The sequence below is a fragment of the Myiozetetes cayanensis genome, unplaced genomic scaffold, assembly GCF_022539395.1.
Source record: "Myiozetetes cayanensis isolate MyiCay16 unplaced genomic scaffold, myiCay2020 scf24, whole genome shotgun sequence".
Classification (NCBI taxonomy): Eukaryota; Metazoa; Chordata; class Aves; order Passeriformes; family Tyrannidae; genus Myiozetetes; species Myiozetetes cayanensis.
Window position 1 is genome coordinate 561830 of NW_026087456.1, and position 16550 is coordinate 578379.

At 42.7% G+C, this 16550-nt stretch overlaps 1 protein-coding gene across 1 annotated transcript in view; it reads right to left on the bottom strand.

Annotated features, from left to right (window-relative positions):
- Positions 1-13367: 13367 nt before the first annotated feature.
- The window catches only part of NAA15 (N-alpha-acetyltransferase 15, NatA auxiliary subunit), a 36494-nt gene continuing 33311 nt past the window's right edge, over positions 13368-16550 (bottom strand). Inside the window, exon 20 of the mRNA XM_050320506.1 lies at positions 13368-14853. Within this exon, the coding sequence (XP_050176463.1) occupies positions 14653-14853 (201 nt within the window). The 3' untranslated portion in view covers positions 13368-14652. The remainder of the gene's footprint in view (positions 14854-16550) is intronic.

Here is a 16550-nt window from a genome sequence, read left to right on the forward strand (position 1 = left end):
TCCAAGGAGAACGGCTTGGGGTTCGGTCAGCGGAACAGAGAGTGGCTAACGGGTAAGCTTTAAGTGATGGAGTTTTAAGTGTTGGAAAACACGATTCCCTTCTGGGTGGAATTGGCTAAGGTTTAGGGCTGGACGTGCTCCGGTGACCTCAGCGGCGGGAAGGTGGATGGGGGTGAAAATCGGAGGAAACGCAGAAGTTGTATTCGCATCCCAGCAGAAGTGGGTTAGAACGGTACGGCAAGCACAAGGTAAAATGCGTATAAAAGTAAGCTGAAAATGGAGGGAAAGTTAAGGGAAAACTCCACCGAAACTGCTGGGATCAGTTGACGGGCCGAACCCCTCTTCTTGCTCTATGGGGTCACCTATTGGGTAAGAACCATACTCTATGCATGCTTGTCTGTGCATTTTTTTAAATGCGTTTTTGCGGTCGGATGCTGTCACTGTCAGTCTTCAAACCTTAACCCGTCACAATCTGCATCAATAAAGGGTGTTACTCTCTAACCTGTGGGTTTCAGTCCTTCCTGTGCATTGGCAGTTGCCTGCGGCGGGAACACAGTGGAATAAAGTGGGAAGACCCACTGAGGGGGTTCCCTTTTTGCTGTTGGCTCAGCTCCCTGAAAAGGGCAGTCAGATCACCCCTCTCATCCAGTGGGACTGTTCGGTGAAGGGTCCCCCATAACGGGACACTGCCAGACCGGTCAGGCGCGATGGCCTCGGCTTTCCTGGGGCACCGACAGGCGAATCAAACACTTAAGGGCTGAGGTGACATCAGCCCAGGGGGAGGATAACAAAGCTTGGGGGGAAGGATGTGCCGTTGACAGTGGACACAAAGAATGCAGGATTTATGGGCCATGAGGACATCCGGCAGAACTCCCGAGACAGGGAAGAAACTAATAACTCAGCAACTGTGCTGGAATCAGCTCCGACCGGGTAAAAGGTAATTCCGGCAGGGGGAGATGGGAACCACCGACTCACGGACCCCCGACCCAAGAAACCCACACACCCAAGAGAAGAGAAAGACTGAGCATGAGGACTAATTAGCACGGGGCGCAAGAGAGTCATCAACCAGTAGAAGATAGAATGCTAATTATTAAGTCACATTACTATGTGACTTGTAGCAAGTCGACACCGGAGAGTGACCACAACAAACCCACCTTTGTTTAGCAACAAGCTGGTTTTTGAGCCAGATAAGGGGAAAGGCCAATAAAAACCAGATCCTTCGAGGTGGGATAATGCTTTTCATCATGCCAATGTCCTCCCTTACACAGCTGGCTCAGGTGTAACACTCTGTCCTGCCCCAGGGGAGGTGTTGGAACATTCACAGGGAGGTCTCAAGGTGTTCATCCCTCCTGATAAGGCACGACTGGCTCAACTACACTGGTGTGCAAAAAAAGCAGTCATGTCTTAGAAGGGCTCATAAACCATCAAAGCCCCCTGAAGTGGTTCCAGACTCATTTCTGGGGCCTTCCACCAGAGGACAGTGTTACATCAGAGGACAGTGTTACATCAGACAGTGTACCCCCCGAGGGGAGATATCTGAATGTTCCCACCTGAAGCTGAGTGTGTATTTGAACGCTGTGTTTCTGGGGCTTTCCCCACCCCCAGTGGATCAAGACTGCAACCATCACTTCAACCAATGGACATCGAAGTTGCAACAATCAAGTCTTGTCACTGGATCCACAGGTGGTGGTATCTTTCCTCTTTCTACTCTTATCCTCTCTTTCTTTCTTTTCCTTGTATATTTTCTTAAGCGGTATCTTTATACTTTTATATTGTTGCCTTCCTATAGATAATAACCAATACGGCTACATACCTCCCTTTCATGGCAACCAAATTGTTCTAAAATAATATGTATTTTTAGATATGTATAAATATATAAATTGTATTGCCTCTTGTCCTATTGCTTGGCACCACTGAGAAGAGCCTGGCTCCATCCTCTTGACACCCTCCCTTCAGATACTTATAGGCAGTTGATGAGGTGCCCTCTCATTTGTCTCCTCTTGAGACTGAACAGGCCCAACTCCCTCAGCCTTTCCCTGTAAGAGAGATGCTCCAGTCCCTTAATCATCTTTGTTGTCCTCTGCTGGACCCACTCCAGGAGCTCCATGTCTCTCTTGTACCGAAGAGCCCAGAACTGAACAGAGCACTCCAGGTGAAGCCTCACAAGGGCTGAGTAGAGGGATAGGAGCACCTGCCATGACCTGCTGTCGGTGCTCTGGGAAGCAGATCTGCCTGTGCTGTGCTTCAGGCTGACCCGTCCACTGCTGCCATTTACAGCAAATGAGCAAGTTCATCCCTGACAGAGAGGACACTTGGATCAAAGGTGACTAATGTATCTCTCAATAAGAAGGGAAGTGTGGCATTGCTTCAAGCAGTCTGTTAACTCACCTAGGAGAGGGGTGAGATGTAGACATCAAGTTTAAGCATTGTCCACCAGCAAAATTATTTTAGGGAGTTTAACTCCTACACTGGAAAGCAAGTGTAGATTGCAGTAGTTGAGAGAACTGTTGGTGATTCTCTGGACTGCAAACTGATAGCTGAGCCAGGATTCCTAAGGTTTGGATCAGATACCTAATAATAGCCACTGGGAATCCTCCTCTTTACACTTACACACGCTTCTGACCACTTGGGGCTTCTGCCTGCACAAATACTAGATGATCCTGGGATCCTACAGAGCAACTGTCATGTGGTTGAAGGATAGTGCTTTGAGCAGCCTGTTATTACTAATATAAAAACAATAGGGTAGAATAAATAATTATAAAAAGGTTAAAGTATCCTGAGTTCAGAGCAACTTCAGTTACAGTGCCTATCTTAGTTTTTGTCACTCTCTTTCCCCCGCCACTTGGACCAGTCTCTAAGATTGTAGAGAAGTTCCTCCAGCCTCTAGTCCTCTTCTGAGTCAAGATGCCTTCATTTATGCTGTCAAATAATTCATTTTGTCAAAGAAGAGGAATAGTTTTGTTCTGTTGTGACAGTGAGATTAAAGGGAAGTGAGGAGGTTAGGCCACCACTGAGTTGCTACTGTCCCCTGTACAGAATTGCTCCTTTTTGCAGCCAGAATGTGAAATGTGTTCGGCTGAGAAGAAGGAGCACAAGCAAGCATACCTCTATAGCCCCGTCCGTGGTCAAAGAACCAGGGAAATGCTAATTCTGGTAGTGGAGTGGTCTGATTTGGGCTCTGACTAGTGTGCTAAAAGGTGAGTTTAAACAGCTGCTCAGCAGGGTCTGCCAGCAGCTCATTTAACTGATTTTGGTCTGGGTTATGCCAAGAGGGCCAAAGTGAATTATAATTAGACCTGAGCTCTTCAACAGCTTTTAACTTCTTTTAGTTCAACGGCCAAGACACACCATCTAGTGGCTGAGGGCATCCCTAGTCATTAGATTATTGTACTCTACTAACTATAAACTGACGCTCCCAGCACTTTGCCATTGAATTTGCCTCACAGTACTGCCAACAGCCACCACAGTTCCTGTTCTGTTGGCTGTGGACAGGCAGAACCTCCTTCACAGGGATGCTCTGGAACACAGCTGGGCCCTGAAACGATGGACTTACAATAAATAGCCTCCTGAGAGTTTAACTTCTGTCCCAGATGTGGACAATACATGGGCACAGATAGAAAAGTTCACTTTACTGAAAGAGAAAAGTACTCTTTACTAAAAAGGACTCACAGTTCTTCCAGGGGTCAAAATAAAATCCTGAGTGCAGTTAACGAAGCTCTTCATTCACTTAGGGTTTCTTGGTGGCACTCAGTTATTTGCCTACTCTTCTTGCAGCAGCTTGCCTTAGCTTGATATAGTAAAGGTACATGTGGGGTTTTTGACTGTCCTTTTTGAAATTCCTTGTCATTCCAGTCATGAGACTTCAGCATCAACCTTACCAAATCGGTAAGATTTGACACAAGGTGACTCCACCCACCCTCCCCACTCCTTCCAGTAAAGCTGGCCCTGCAGAGCAGGAGTTTTGGAGGAAGGTGGCTTCCCATCGAGAGGACAGCACTCTGCCTGTTTTCTGTGCTTGATTTCCAATTTAATCCTTTGAAAGGCTGATCTCAGGAGATCTCGGGAGGGTCTTTGGCTTAAGTCACTTTTATGTAAGCTATTTCAATGAGGTACTTGAAATGTCATCACTTCTGTTACACTTGTAGGGATAAGGATGTTGATTAGATCCTTATGTTTCATCCAGCACAGACTATTTCTGGGTGCTCCTTTTCTGATTTGTTTGGAGACCAGCAAATATAATGGAATTTATTTATAGTAACAGAATAAATTAAAAATGTTTCTTGCTATAGAAGCATTTGAAAAAAAGCTTTTGTTTTTTCTTCTTTTGCAAGGATAAGTACTTTTAATGTGCTCTTCGGATGTGCTCAGTGAATGAATGCACAAGAGCCCAAGTTCACATTTTTATTTAGCAAATGTAGAATTTTCTAAGGGATTCTGAAAATAGTTGCGAGTCTCTGGACTTGCTTAGCATTTTAAGGATAGTTATTTCTGTCTTCCCTTGAAGGCATATTTTAACATGTTAGTCCCATGAAAATGCAGACTGTTCAGTGTCTAAAAATTATATCTACTAGGTTTTAAGTTAAGGAACAAATTAGGGAAAAAAGTATGAGTCTAAGGTTGTCCCATGTTGCCTGAAGAGATCAAAAAGTTTTCAGGTGTGCCCTACAAATTTAATGACAGGTAGTTTAAAAATGCTTTTAAAGTTTCTGCAGAGATACTGTACCTCTGATTTCTTGTGGGGGCTTTGTCCTCTAATGTGAGGCCCCACGTCCTCCATTTTTGCAGGAAAAAGTCCTGTGGTTTTGCAAGGAAAAGTCCTTCTATTGCAAGACTTGACTCTGCAAGTCTAAGAAGAGTTTGATCTCTCACTAACACATTTCTTTGTGATAAAATATAGGTGGTAGAAATGTGGGAGGCACGAAGGACAGCTTTTTAGGAGATAGGATTCAAGGACCCTGTACATCAGACTGAAAAAGCAAGTATTATCTTGCTTTTTTTTTATCTTGCTTATATTATAATATCAAGTATATTATACCCTGTTGAAATCATAAGGTCAAATGTCTCATCTATCTTTGCACTGAAATGAAGCTTTGACACAGCTGCTTTTACTGCCAGTTACCAGAATGGGACTTTCTCATTCACTTCCGTGCCCTTGTTCTTGCCAAAACTATAAACTGAAAAGCCTTAAGAAAAAAAAAAAAAAAGTAAAAGCTTTCCCATTTCTAGTTTGTGCTTGGATTTTATCCTCATTGAGTGCCTGATGGGAGTCTGGGGCTTTAATGTGGAGATCAGTGTGTGTTTTAGGTTGCCTGGATGATAATAGGCCTCATCCAGCAGACATGTCATCATCGTATTTGTCTGACACCAATGCAAATCCTCTGCATGAGAATCCTTTGCGCCGCCAAACACAAGCAGAGAAGCTCTGGACCCTAAATGTTAAAGGCAGCAACCTCAGCTTTATGAGTGGTGTTTTTCTGGGAGCACCCACTTGACATCCCTACTCATAGGAACGGGAGTGGCTGTGGGATTGCATCCAGCGCTCGGAACCCTGCTTGGCCATCTGGGTCTGTACAAAAACATAAGGTCATGCAGCCGTGGGATGGTAGTGACTGGAACAACGAGCCTTTGGCCTGTCTGGGTAGCTGAGGTGACAACTGAGGGACTTCTGTGTCAAGAGCTTGTCACAGAAACCTGGGCTTATCCCAAACTTGTAGCGACGCTGCCTGCACATCCCTGGTGCGCTGCCGGGTGTGCCTTCTGCCTTGTTGGGCTGGCTTATCCAAGGTGGGAGGTCAGAAAAAACAGGGAGCATCTTGCCAGGAGGGCCGCAGAGAGGGTTAGCGAGCAGCAAAGCCGCTCTTGCAGCATTTTGATCTGCCAGGTGAGTGTGAAACCAAAAGCCATGTCCCTGCTTTTTCCCTCTCCCCACAGTCACACACGCTGTGCTTAAGGGCTGTCTGCATGTCCCAAGGCAGCACTGCAGGAAGGTTCACCAAATGTCACGGGGCTTCTATATTTACCTGTCTGCATCAAGGCCCCCGGTCAATCATTCCAGGCAGCAAACAAATCCAGCTGTGATCTCCCAGCGATTTGCCTGTATGCTGGGACCCTGACTCCCGAGACTGTTGAATAAAAAATAAAAAACCAACTGTGGTGGATTAACCCAGCAACCAAACACAAGGGGTTTTTATTGTATACAGAGTATACTGAATAAATAAATATAAACACTGCTTGCATTTATCCCAGTGGCTTAACACTTGGCAACAGCTGGTGCATCAGCCTGGCACTGAGATCAGTTTGCTCCCTCAGTTTCAACCCACAAGGTTGCCATACAAGGTTTATCCTCCATTTAAGTATTTAAGTAAATTTAGATCACCATACATTGTTCACGTAGCATGCACACAGTTTGTGTACCTGTCTATAATTTATAAAAGGCAGGATAGCAATCATGCCAAGGATTTGATACGCCCTCGAGTTGTTAATTCATGTTTTTTGTCTGAAAACCAGTGTCTCACACCCTTTTGTGCTCTCTGCTGGTGGAGATTTTCCCTTACTGGCGCATACTGCCTTGTGCAGTTATTTTTGCTCCCCTCTGTCAAGGGAGGCAGAAATCCAGCAATCTCAGCAGCAGGGGGAGTTGTGGGGATAAGAGATCAGCTACCCAGTGGTCCCCGTCACCTAAACTGTTCTCTGGTCTGTGTGGCATTCCCGATTCCCTCTCCATGGTTTTGACTGCAGTGGAGAACACAGAATAAAACTCTGAGAAAAAACAGTGGCACTCAGAAAAAAACAGACACTCCCCCATCTCCCCATGATCCCTTGGTGCCAGAAGGATACACAGTAGGTTTTCCCAGTTTGAAAGTGCTCAGGGGTCACTTGGGCCAGACTACAGAAAAAAAGGGGGGTGGTTTGCCTAGGAGCGAGAGGAGCTAAAAATTGTGTCTTCTCTATCCCCCTTTGCTTTCTGTATTGTAATTTGGAGCACGGGGGAATTCAGGAAGCAGGCCATAGGGTAGGGGTTAGTGCCCTTAAACTGTTGCATGGAGAGGATTCAGATGGGTGAGGTGCCTTTCAGGACAGCCCCTGCTGCTGTTGCTGAACATAATATATGGCTGTACAATGAGATCTCGGCCAGTTTTGCCAAAAAATATAGAAGTCTAATGGAAGGGGATAATCGTCCTCCACCATCAGGGTCCTGCAGTACAGAATGTAAAGAACAGGTGAAAAGATGCTCATCAGAGGACAAAACAGGAATTCAAAAGCACAGACAAGTTCACTCTGCAATGAAGCAAAGATTGTTTTTTTCCAGCTCAAATGGTTACATTTCATTAAGACATTTACTGATACTGTAAATGAAGTGAGGTGCAAAGTTATGAACATTTGGTGATTCCTATGAAGAAAAAAAGTGTTTGAAATGCATGATGTAGACAGCCAGAAGCCAACATTTTCCTAAACCTTTATAAAAATACTTGCAGATTGTAAATATAACTGCAAGAACAAACAGCAGCTAACTAATGACAGCAGTTTAAGTCCACGGTTTAAAGTTTAATATTTTTGCAATAAAATCATACAAAATACATGCAGTGGAACAGAGCTGTTCCTGCTCCCAGGGGCTGATAAACATCCCTCTAGTTCTCTCAGAAGAGTGGAGCAATGGTTTTGAGAAGTTCAGGAGAAAGTGCCAGACACTGAAAAAGCCCCCAAAACCCCACAACTTGCACTGGCCATGGAAATGCCAGTCTTGCATGATCCACTCAACAGCCACATCATTGCTCACCATTTATTTTCCCCTAAATAAATAGCATTTACACATCCCTTGGGTTCACTGCATGAAAGGCAAGATGGGAATAAAGTTAAGAGCAAAGTCCACTTCTGGAGTACTGCGATGGCTTCATCTGTAGCACAGGTGAGGCAGAGACCAGGGGTAATTCCTCCTTCCCTGCTTCACAGCAGCTTAGGCACTGCAGAAGTCATGAAATCCAAAATGAGAACATTACTTTTGTTCACATTCCTTCAAAAAATATAAAATATTAAAGGGTCCAGAACTGTGAAATTGCTTTTCCAACTGTTCAACAATGGGTTGATCAGTTGGTTTTTGTTCTTAGAGCAGTTTTTATTCACCTCCAGTAGGACCTGTGGAGGTTTCATAGCTGCAGGTAAGGCACTTAGCATGCACCCCTGCAGCATGTTGAAGGACAGAGGGACCCCAGAGAGACGTTATCTTTCTGCTACTGGGACCTTCAGAACAGTTTCCAGCAGCATAATGAACGACAAAGTAGGAAGATCCTTTTAAACCTGATGGAGTGGAGGGGTACTGATGAAAAGTCAGAACTGAGAGATTTATGCAGATAAAATAATGCATGAACTGCCAGGCTACTCTGGCTCCTCATAAATCTTCCGTGCTTCAAGTCTTCTTGTAGACAAGCACGAGGTGCTGTTGCCAGAAATGGAAGGGTGTGATTTCAACATATTGAAAGTTCAAGGCAGGTGGGTTCCCAGCAGGAATGCCCCTTTCCTCCCACAGAAAAACAGTGAAGTTACTGAGGACATGGACAAGGAAGGGATGCTGGTTTTTAGGGGATGCTGTTTTTCAGAAGGGTACAGGTGTCCAAAGGAACCCTGACTGCAACAAGCTCCCGTTTCCCATCCAAAGGGGTGAGTATGAGGATATTGCTCTAATCACTTCAGTATCACACCCACCTTCCCTGAAGGCACCCACAACCCAGTGCAGACCCTGCAAGTGCTGGAGCCCTTGTGTTCACTGCAGACAGTGTTAACCAGAGCTGTTATTCACCATACACAGTTGTTAACAAACATTTTTTTCAGGTAATGTTAAATGTCCGCTCCACAACACACTATAGGTTCCCATACTGCTGTGTCAGCAGTCTGCTGGCTACTTTTGCCCCAGTTTGTCAGCAATAACATTACTGTTATTTTGCCTGCCAACTGATTACAATCACAAGACATTCAGGAACACTGGGTCAGGAAAATTCTGGGATCAGGAGGACCTATGGGTGGGGAAGAGAAGACTACATTTTATTATTTCATCCCCTAAACCCATATCTGAGGAAAACAGCAAATGCTTCTTCATTCAGCTTGCTCTGGACACCCTTTTATTCAAATCCTCAGGCTCTTTGGAGCCTGGAAAGAACAAAGGATCTTTTTCTTTGTACTTACAATTAGTTTCTAGGCTAGGACAGACAGTTCCCTGCCCAGGTCGTTCTTCTGCAGCCTGGTTTCAAAAAGAATCACAGCCTTTCCCTACTGACTTTTCTTTCTTTTGCAACACCCACATCCCAATTAACAACCCATCAGCATAGAAGGAGACAATGGGGAATTAAGGAGATGAGCCAAGGGATCAGTTTATTACGTAGCTGGTGGGCATCTAAGGAGGACGCTGGACCCTACAAGGAAACACTTGTACTCATTTACAAACAGAACTCAGCATTTTTATTCTTTGATTGACTTCCTGCCAGTTTTGATATTTGCTACCACCAGAGAAGAGCGTAAAAACACAGTACAACATTGTCAACCAGGTAGGAAGGCTGGAAGGGAAAGCAAATCCCAGTACAATAGCAAGTGGCTTGGTGGAGTTTGTAATTAATCTTTTTTTGTGTTTTTTTCCTTCTGAACGGATCAGCAATGAAGCAATAAATATGCTACTGCACTGAACCAACAACAGGACTTTCACTAAGTCTGTGGTTTATTGCATTACAGTTTAAAACTAAATGTTACCCATTGTCATACATTCACCGACCAGGTAAATGACACTTTTTCGTGTGTTATATGCTGAATGGCTAAAATTATGCAGTAGCTGAACTAGACTAGGACTAGTAGAGGTAGATATTGAATGGGCAGTGCCAGGCAGAAATATTTTGTAAAAGTACTTTTTTGTCTCTCGTTATGGACAGTTAACAGGTGTAACACTTTCCATTAAAACAAACACCTTAGGGAAGCTATTCTAAGATGCTTTGGATATTTCAGTACTATTTCTCTTGCAATATTCTTACAAACCCTTTGATATGGTCCCTCATAAACAGGACAATCTTTGTCCTCCGCATTTTCTGCCACGATTTACATGAAGACTAACATACAAAGCTAGAATCTTTGTGAACACACTACTGTTTGCTTGTACCACTCTAAAAGTAATACACATTTACAGCTTCCTTGGCATGGGAAGACAGCATTTATAGTATTTACAGCTTCAGTCATCTTTCTAGTAGTTAAAAAGCTATTTTATATTTAATCTAAAATAGGATTTCTATTACGCCACCTCGTTATAACTCACTTCAGTCTCCTTCTGCTGAGCTGCTCTACCAGTTGCTCCTTGCCATTCTCGCTGCTGGCTGTGTGTGTGCTCCTGGGGAAAAAGAGTCTCTGCCTGACACAGCCATTAAAACTGGTGTTTGCAGACTGCAGCTTTAATGTTCAGGAAATAAATTCATGACAGCACAACCACAGGTTTTGTAAGAGAATACACCCTTTGCTCCTCACCACATCACAGAACAGTTCGCTACTGGAGTGTTCCTCGAAGCAAGAGTCTTTCCTCAAGCTCAGCAACCATTTTCCTCCATCTGGAACTTCAGCTTTCATTAAAGAGCTTAAAGACTTCTTGATTCAATTACTAATAGACTGTCTAATTATACTACATTTGCACTGTTTTCCTGCACAGAATCCCAAAGCAGTGTGTTATCACACAAGCATAACTCTCACTTTCACATAGTTCAAGCTATTATAAATTACCACGTAGGTCCAAAAGGCATTTTTAAAGCAAAACTCCTTAGAGAAAGATATTTCAAAGCCAGCTAGCTACCCTGTACAGAACACTTAAAAGAAACTAACAGTCAAAGCAATCAGAAAAAGGGAAAAATAAGATTTTAATTTGGGTGTACTGAGCCGGATTATGGTATCCAGTGGTTTTGTTGGCATGAGTGGCACATGTTCATAGCACAACTGTGGCGACAGAATGTGAGCACTGCAGGAACGATGGCACTGCTGCTCCAACCCTCGAAGCCATCACATTAAACGAAGGTCTTCAGTTTTCTTATTTGAACTTGCTTGCGTGATGCTGAAATTGTATTTGCACCTCTGGCTCCTCAGGCCTGATCTCACCCTAGCCTCAAGCATTTTTTCTTCTAGGAAGACGCTGACAATTCAATCTGCCTGAAGGTAGGTGCTGCACCAGCTTCCAGGAGCTACTGTTACAGCTGCAGCTCCTCCAGACCTGGCAAACCCATATATTAAAGGAAGATTTAACAGGGTGATTATACACACCTCATCTAATCCTAGAAAGCGCCCTGGGAAATGTGGCATTTCTTCCCCATTATAGGGATAAAAGCTGAGTGGCAAACTTCCTTCCTGACACAGCAAACATCAGGATGTGACCACTCCCCTACAACCATGGAAGTGCCAATACCTCTGCTAAAAGAAACCCCCATAAATGCAGAAGAATATAGAAGCTTTTAAGGCATTTAAGATGCAAAGAAATGAGAAGCTGAACAGATAACTTTGAGACAATTTTACCTGTTTGTTCACAGGCATGCCTGTATGCTCTAGTCTCCACAGGGAGGAAGCAAGTACCTCGCACCACCATGGGGCATCCACCACCACTCTCAGCTACTTACAATTTAGGCTCACTTTTGACTCTGGTGTTGCTTGATGCAACATACATTTGCACCATCTACAGTCTCTCATTTGAGGAAAAATCTGTCGTTTGAAAATTCCTCCCCTGCCCCCAGCCCCCCTGCAGATACCCCACAGCACGTGTCATCACCAGTGGCTCCACTAATGGGGAAAGCATCTTTCTCCAGTGAAAATCATGAAGGATCAAACCAAACCGTGACTCGTGAGTCAGCCAACGCTCTGACCACGACTGCAATCCCTGCTCACCTGCTTTGTCAGCCAAGCACCAACAATCATCATTTTGGATCTCAGCACGCAAAGGAAAGCTTTCACTACAGCACAACACTCTGTGCTACCATGTCACAAGACTGATTGCACTGGACTGTAACTTCATTTCCAGCTCATAAAGCTCTTCCTCAGAAGCCAGCCTTGCATCTAACAGGAGAGACACGAAGATGAAGGAATAACAATTCCTTTGCCAATCAAAGAACCTTCGTCTTTAGGTGAACTCCTGGCTTAGTTTCTTTTCCTGAGATTGCAGTCTTCTGGAAGGGGATGAGGAACCTCTTTAATCCAAAAGCATCATCTCTGAAGCACTAATGGACAGCTTCCAGCAAGGTAACAAAGTAGTATCTTCGGGGAAATCACAGCAAGTGTGCAGATGGAGGCTTCTGGGAGGCCCACTGAAATATCCTTTTCCACATTTGCATAATGATAGATAACAAGGAACTTCTTGATTTTAGTTCATCCATTTCAATGCAAAAACAGGCAGTGAAAAAGTAAAAGAGATAATCCCATTTATAGGCAGCACCCAAAAAACGGTGTTTGGAAAAACAGGATTTGCTTGATGCAATTCACAATCTGTTAAGAGTGAACGCTCATCTGCCTCCAGCTAAGCATCAGAAGACAAGGAAACGGCAGCAATGCTCAGAGGCAAGGCCAAAAGCTCATTGCTTGTGTAGGCAAGACTGAACCATCTTGAGTTGTTGCAGAAGACATGCAGTCCAAGTATCTCAGGTTGCAGAAACGACTGAGATTAAGACATACATACCAGAGTCAAGTAAAGGCTCTGTAGGTATTCTAGTCCCTAAAAGCCCAGCGGGTTAAATATACAAATACAGCAACACAACTTACATTTCCGACAGAAACTACACTGCAAACATACACAAGGATAGTCTAACCGTGAAAAAGAAAGTGGAGCTGAATATACAACATAAATCTGTTGCTCTGACAGTTAAAAAACTACAAACCCCAACAAATCTTCAGGGATTTCTTAACTGTACATGTGAATCACTGAATCCCATGATGTGGAAGAGGAAGGCTGCGTATCCACACGACAGATACTCTGTAAGTCAACTCCTGCAGCAAAGAAGGCACTCACTTTGTAAGCTGTAGTTTATTTCTGCTCTGTTTTATATGAGATGAACCTACAAAAGAAGACATTTGAGCACTTATCTATATTATTAACACAGTAGACTCGTAGACTGAAGCTTGATTTGGAAAACAAAATTCAGCCTAGCACTGGTGGAACTTAAAAGCCAAGTAGCAAAGCATTCTGTGTTATAGGACTTCCCAGACATTCAGTATTTACATATAATGCATTTGCACTTTATACTTGATGACCAACCATCAGGAGTGACATTGTTAGCATGACTGGACAGCACAGTAAGCCAACCCTGAGCTGCACTCTAGCAAACCCACTCATTTTCAAAGTACAACATAGACTGGTTTAAATATTCACACAATTGTTTTTCAAAACATTTTATTGCATTATATTTGGTACCTTATGTTTGACAAAGGAAATTACATTTGTAACTGCAGGAATAAGAAGCTGGTCTGTTATTGAAAAAAAATTTTGGGCCCCTTAAAAGTTACAAAGTCTTGGGCTTGCCTGAAACAACTGAGCAAGAAATATATTCTTAGAAATGTAGGGCTTCAAGTATTACAAACCTGTGACACTGTGGAAAAGTTCCAGAGGTATCTAAACTGCAGCACTTTTTTATTTTTTTTTTTCTGCATAACATGAACAAGGCCTGCTGAGGTTTTAATCTATTAGTCTCTTGATCAGTCAAAATGGTAGTCAGGAGTTTTCCTCTTTGCAACTTCAAGCCATAGTATGTTCTCATTTTGTTTTCACTCTATGTGAAAAATGCATGCGATCTTTCTAATTAGTTGGTGCCACATCACAGTGCATAATTTTTATTTGGTTCTTGCATTACAGTTTTAAAAAGTTTGACCAACCCACGCTGATAAGTTCATCTCAAGAACAGCAACACTGATTCTCCCCCCCCCCCCCCCCAAGTTTAATCCCAAGAGAGACCGTTTTAACTGGTTCCTTCAGTTAAAAACTGTGGTGCAAGAACACCAAACTGATCGTGTACAGTGAATTTCAGAGACACAACAAGCTTATTGAACACACTATGTTTCTTAATTCTGCTTGATATCCTGTATGTCCAAGCATCCCCAACATAGCACGTATGTTGCGGGTTTCTCTGTATATTCTGATTCACATTGCATACTTCCTATGGACACAATCATCCCCCGTATCAAAATCAGTCAGATGCTAAAGCCCCATCAAACTCTTTGTGCTCAGTGAAAGAATCCAGTGCTAAAACAGCAGTTTTGCTGTCTGAGATAACAGTAATCTCACAAGACAAATTTAAAGTTAATATTTCTGCCACACACCTGCTCTGAGGGCCACACATCCCTCCAGGTCTCATATAAATTAGTTTAAAAACATGGGTGGGTAGGTAGGTAGGGAGAAGGGTTGGTTTTTTTTTTTTCCTTTTTTAATTTTAGCAGCTTTTAATTTTTAAGAAACCGAACAACCTATAACCAGTAATATGTTAGATATTTTATATATATATTTGTCAGCAGGATAAAAAAAAAGTAAAACTATTTGAAGGCAACGGGTTGTGTTTTTTTTTTCCTTCTGTTCTTTTGTGTAAGTTAGAACAATTCAGCAGGTGCGTGACAAAAATATTATACACCAGATATGGTCCAACGTCATTTTTTTTCCAATAAAGTTGTTCATATTTCATTGGCCAGTTCTTCAGGTTCCGCAGAGCTATCTCCATTAACTGTGATCTTCATATCCTCTTCATATCCAGGGGGCATGAAAGCCAAAGCATATGGGAAAAGCTTATGACAATTGGCTCTGTAAGTTTCAGATGCTTCTTTACAGTCTCCAAGGCTACCGTCACATAAAGCTTCTAATACCTCCATACAAGTCTAATTAAAGAGAAAAATAAAGAAGGGTTATGTTTTGGTTTTTTTTAAACATTCAGATGAACACTCACAAACCAGAAATACAATACTAGAAAGAAAACAGACTCCAAGTATTTTTTACAGGTTTCAAACAGCAGTTTTGCTGTACGAGAGAAGAGCAAACTCACAGGACAAGTTTAAAGCAGTATTTCTGCCACACACCTGCTCTGAGGGCTACACACTCCTATTCAACATCAGAATGCCATTTTCATTACACACAGCATAAAATACCAGGGTAGTCTGATTTCAAAGAATGTGATTTAAAAAGGGATCCGAAAACCAGTTAGAAATCTTGACTAGAAGATGAAAATACTCATTTGTCACCCGTTCCTTTTTGTCCTAGAAAAATTTTGTTCTTACTAGTTGGCAATCAAGAACCCCACCAGTCTGGGACTACACTGACTGTTGCAGTGATACATAACATACCTTTAGTGTTTGCAAATAAAACAATGAATACAGAACACATACTACAATTTCCTAGGAATGACTTCTGTGAACTGTGGAATATAAATAAGATGTGAAAACAGCATTAGCTGAATAACCATAATTAGATGTGAAAAGGTTTCTGGTGGAGAACCCCCCCCCATTTTTACACTTAAGGTTATGTGAGTTGCTGAAGTGTGCCTGTAACTAGTGAATCAAATCAAAGTACTCTGATACCGCCACATCCTTCAGATATAGGCAGTACTTTTATTCATGATTTAGAAGAGAAAAATGAGACTTCCTGTGTTTTTTTCCAACCTGCATTGCAAACATGAGAAACCAACCTCCTGAGCCTCACTAAAGCCTGTCACCATTTAACAGCTGCCTGTGTTGTCTGTGCAAGCATTAGCATAGCAAGTCAGTCCTTTCCCCCTCCTCTGACATTTAGTATAGCTTTCATTTCTTCTGTGTACTGAGATTAACTGCTCTGTCCTCCTGCTGTGGGGTTATGAAGTTCTCTTCAACAACCCCTTTTGCTCACACATTTGCTCTTTGCTGGTCTTTACTAAAACGGAATGTAATAAATTTGATCTCACTGCACACAAAAATGCCTTTCAGCAAATGCCCAGACTCCTCCTGATTCTCAATTTTTAGGGCACTTTCAATTTCCCTTCTAAAAGTTCAGCAGAACTCCCAACTCTTACTTTACGTTGGCACCTGGAATTCACCATTTTCAGTTTTATCACAATGCAGCATACAGCACGTTTATGCACTCTGAGTTGCTAAATGCTGCTTCTTGTCCTACCAAGTTAACATCTCCACAACGACCATGCATTTTTGATTACATTTTAATCTCTCCCCAGTCCAATTCCCACAATCCCACTCCCAGGCAAAAACCAGCAAAAAGAAGGCTTTTAAAGCCAAATTAATTTTTGTTTTCTAAATCTATTGATAATCTGGCTTAAGTTCTTTGAGACCACTCAAACAGTAAGAAAAAAAATGCTACCCCAAAAAACAATACCCAAACAAGGTAAGTTTATGAAAACTGCTAAATATGTACTTATGATATAAAAGACACAAGTTTGTGTCCCATACCACATCAACTAGGGCAGAGAAAGGATCTGAATGCTTAACATCCTAAACAAGTTTATAAATCCCAGCAATTTGCCTTTTATTGCCTCTTTTTCCCCCTCTCTGTCTGGTCCAAAAATTCTACTATGAACTTCAAATCCTTCACA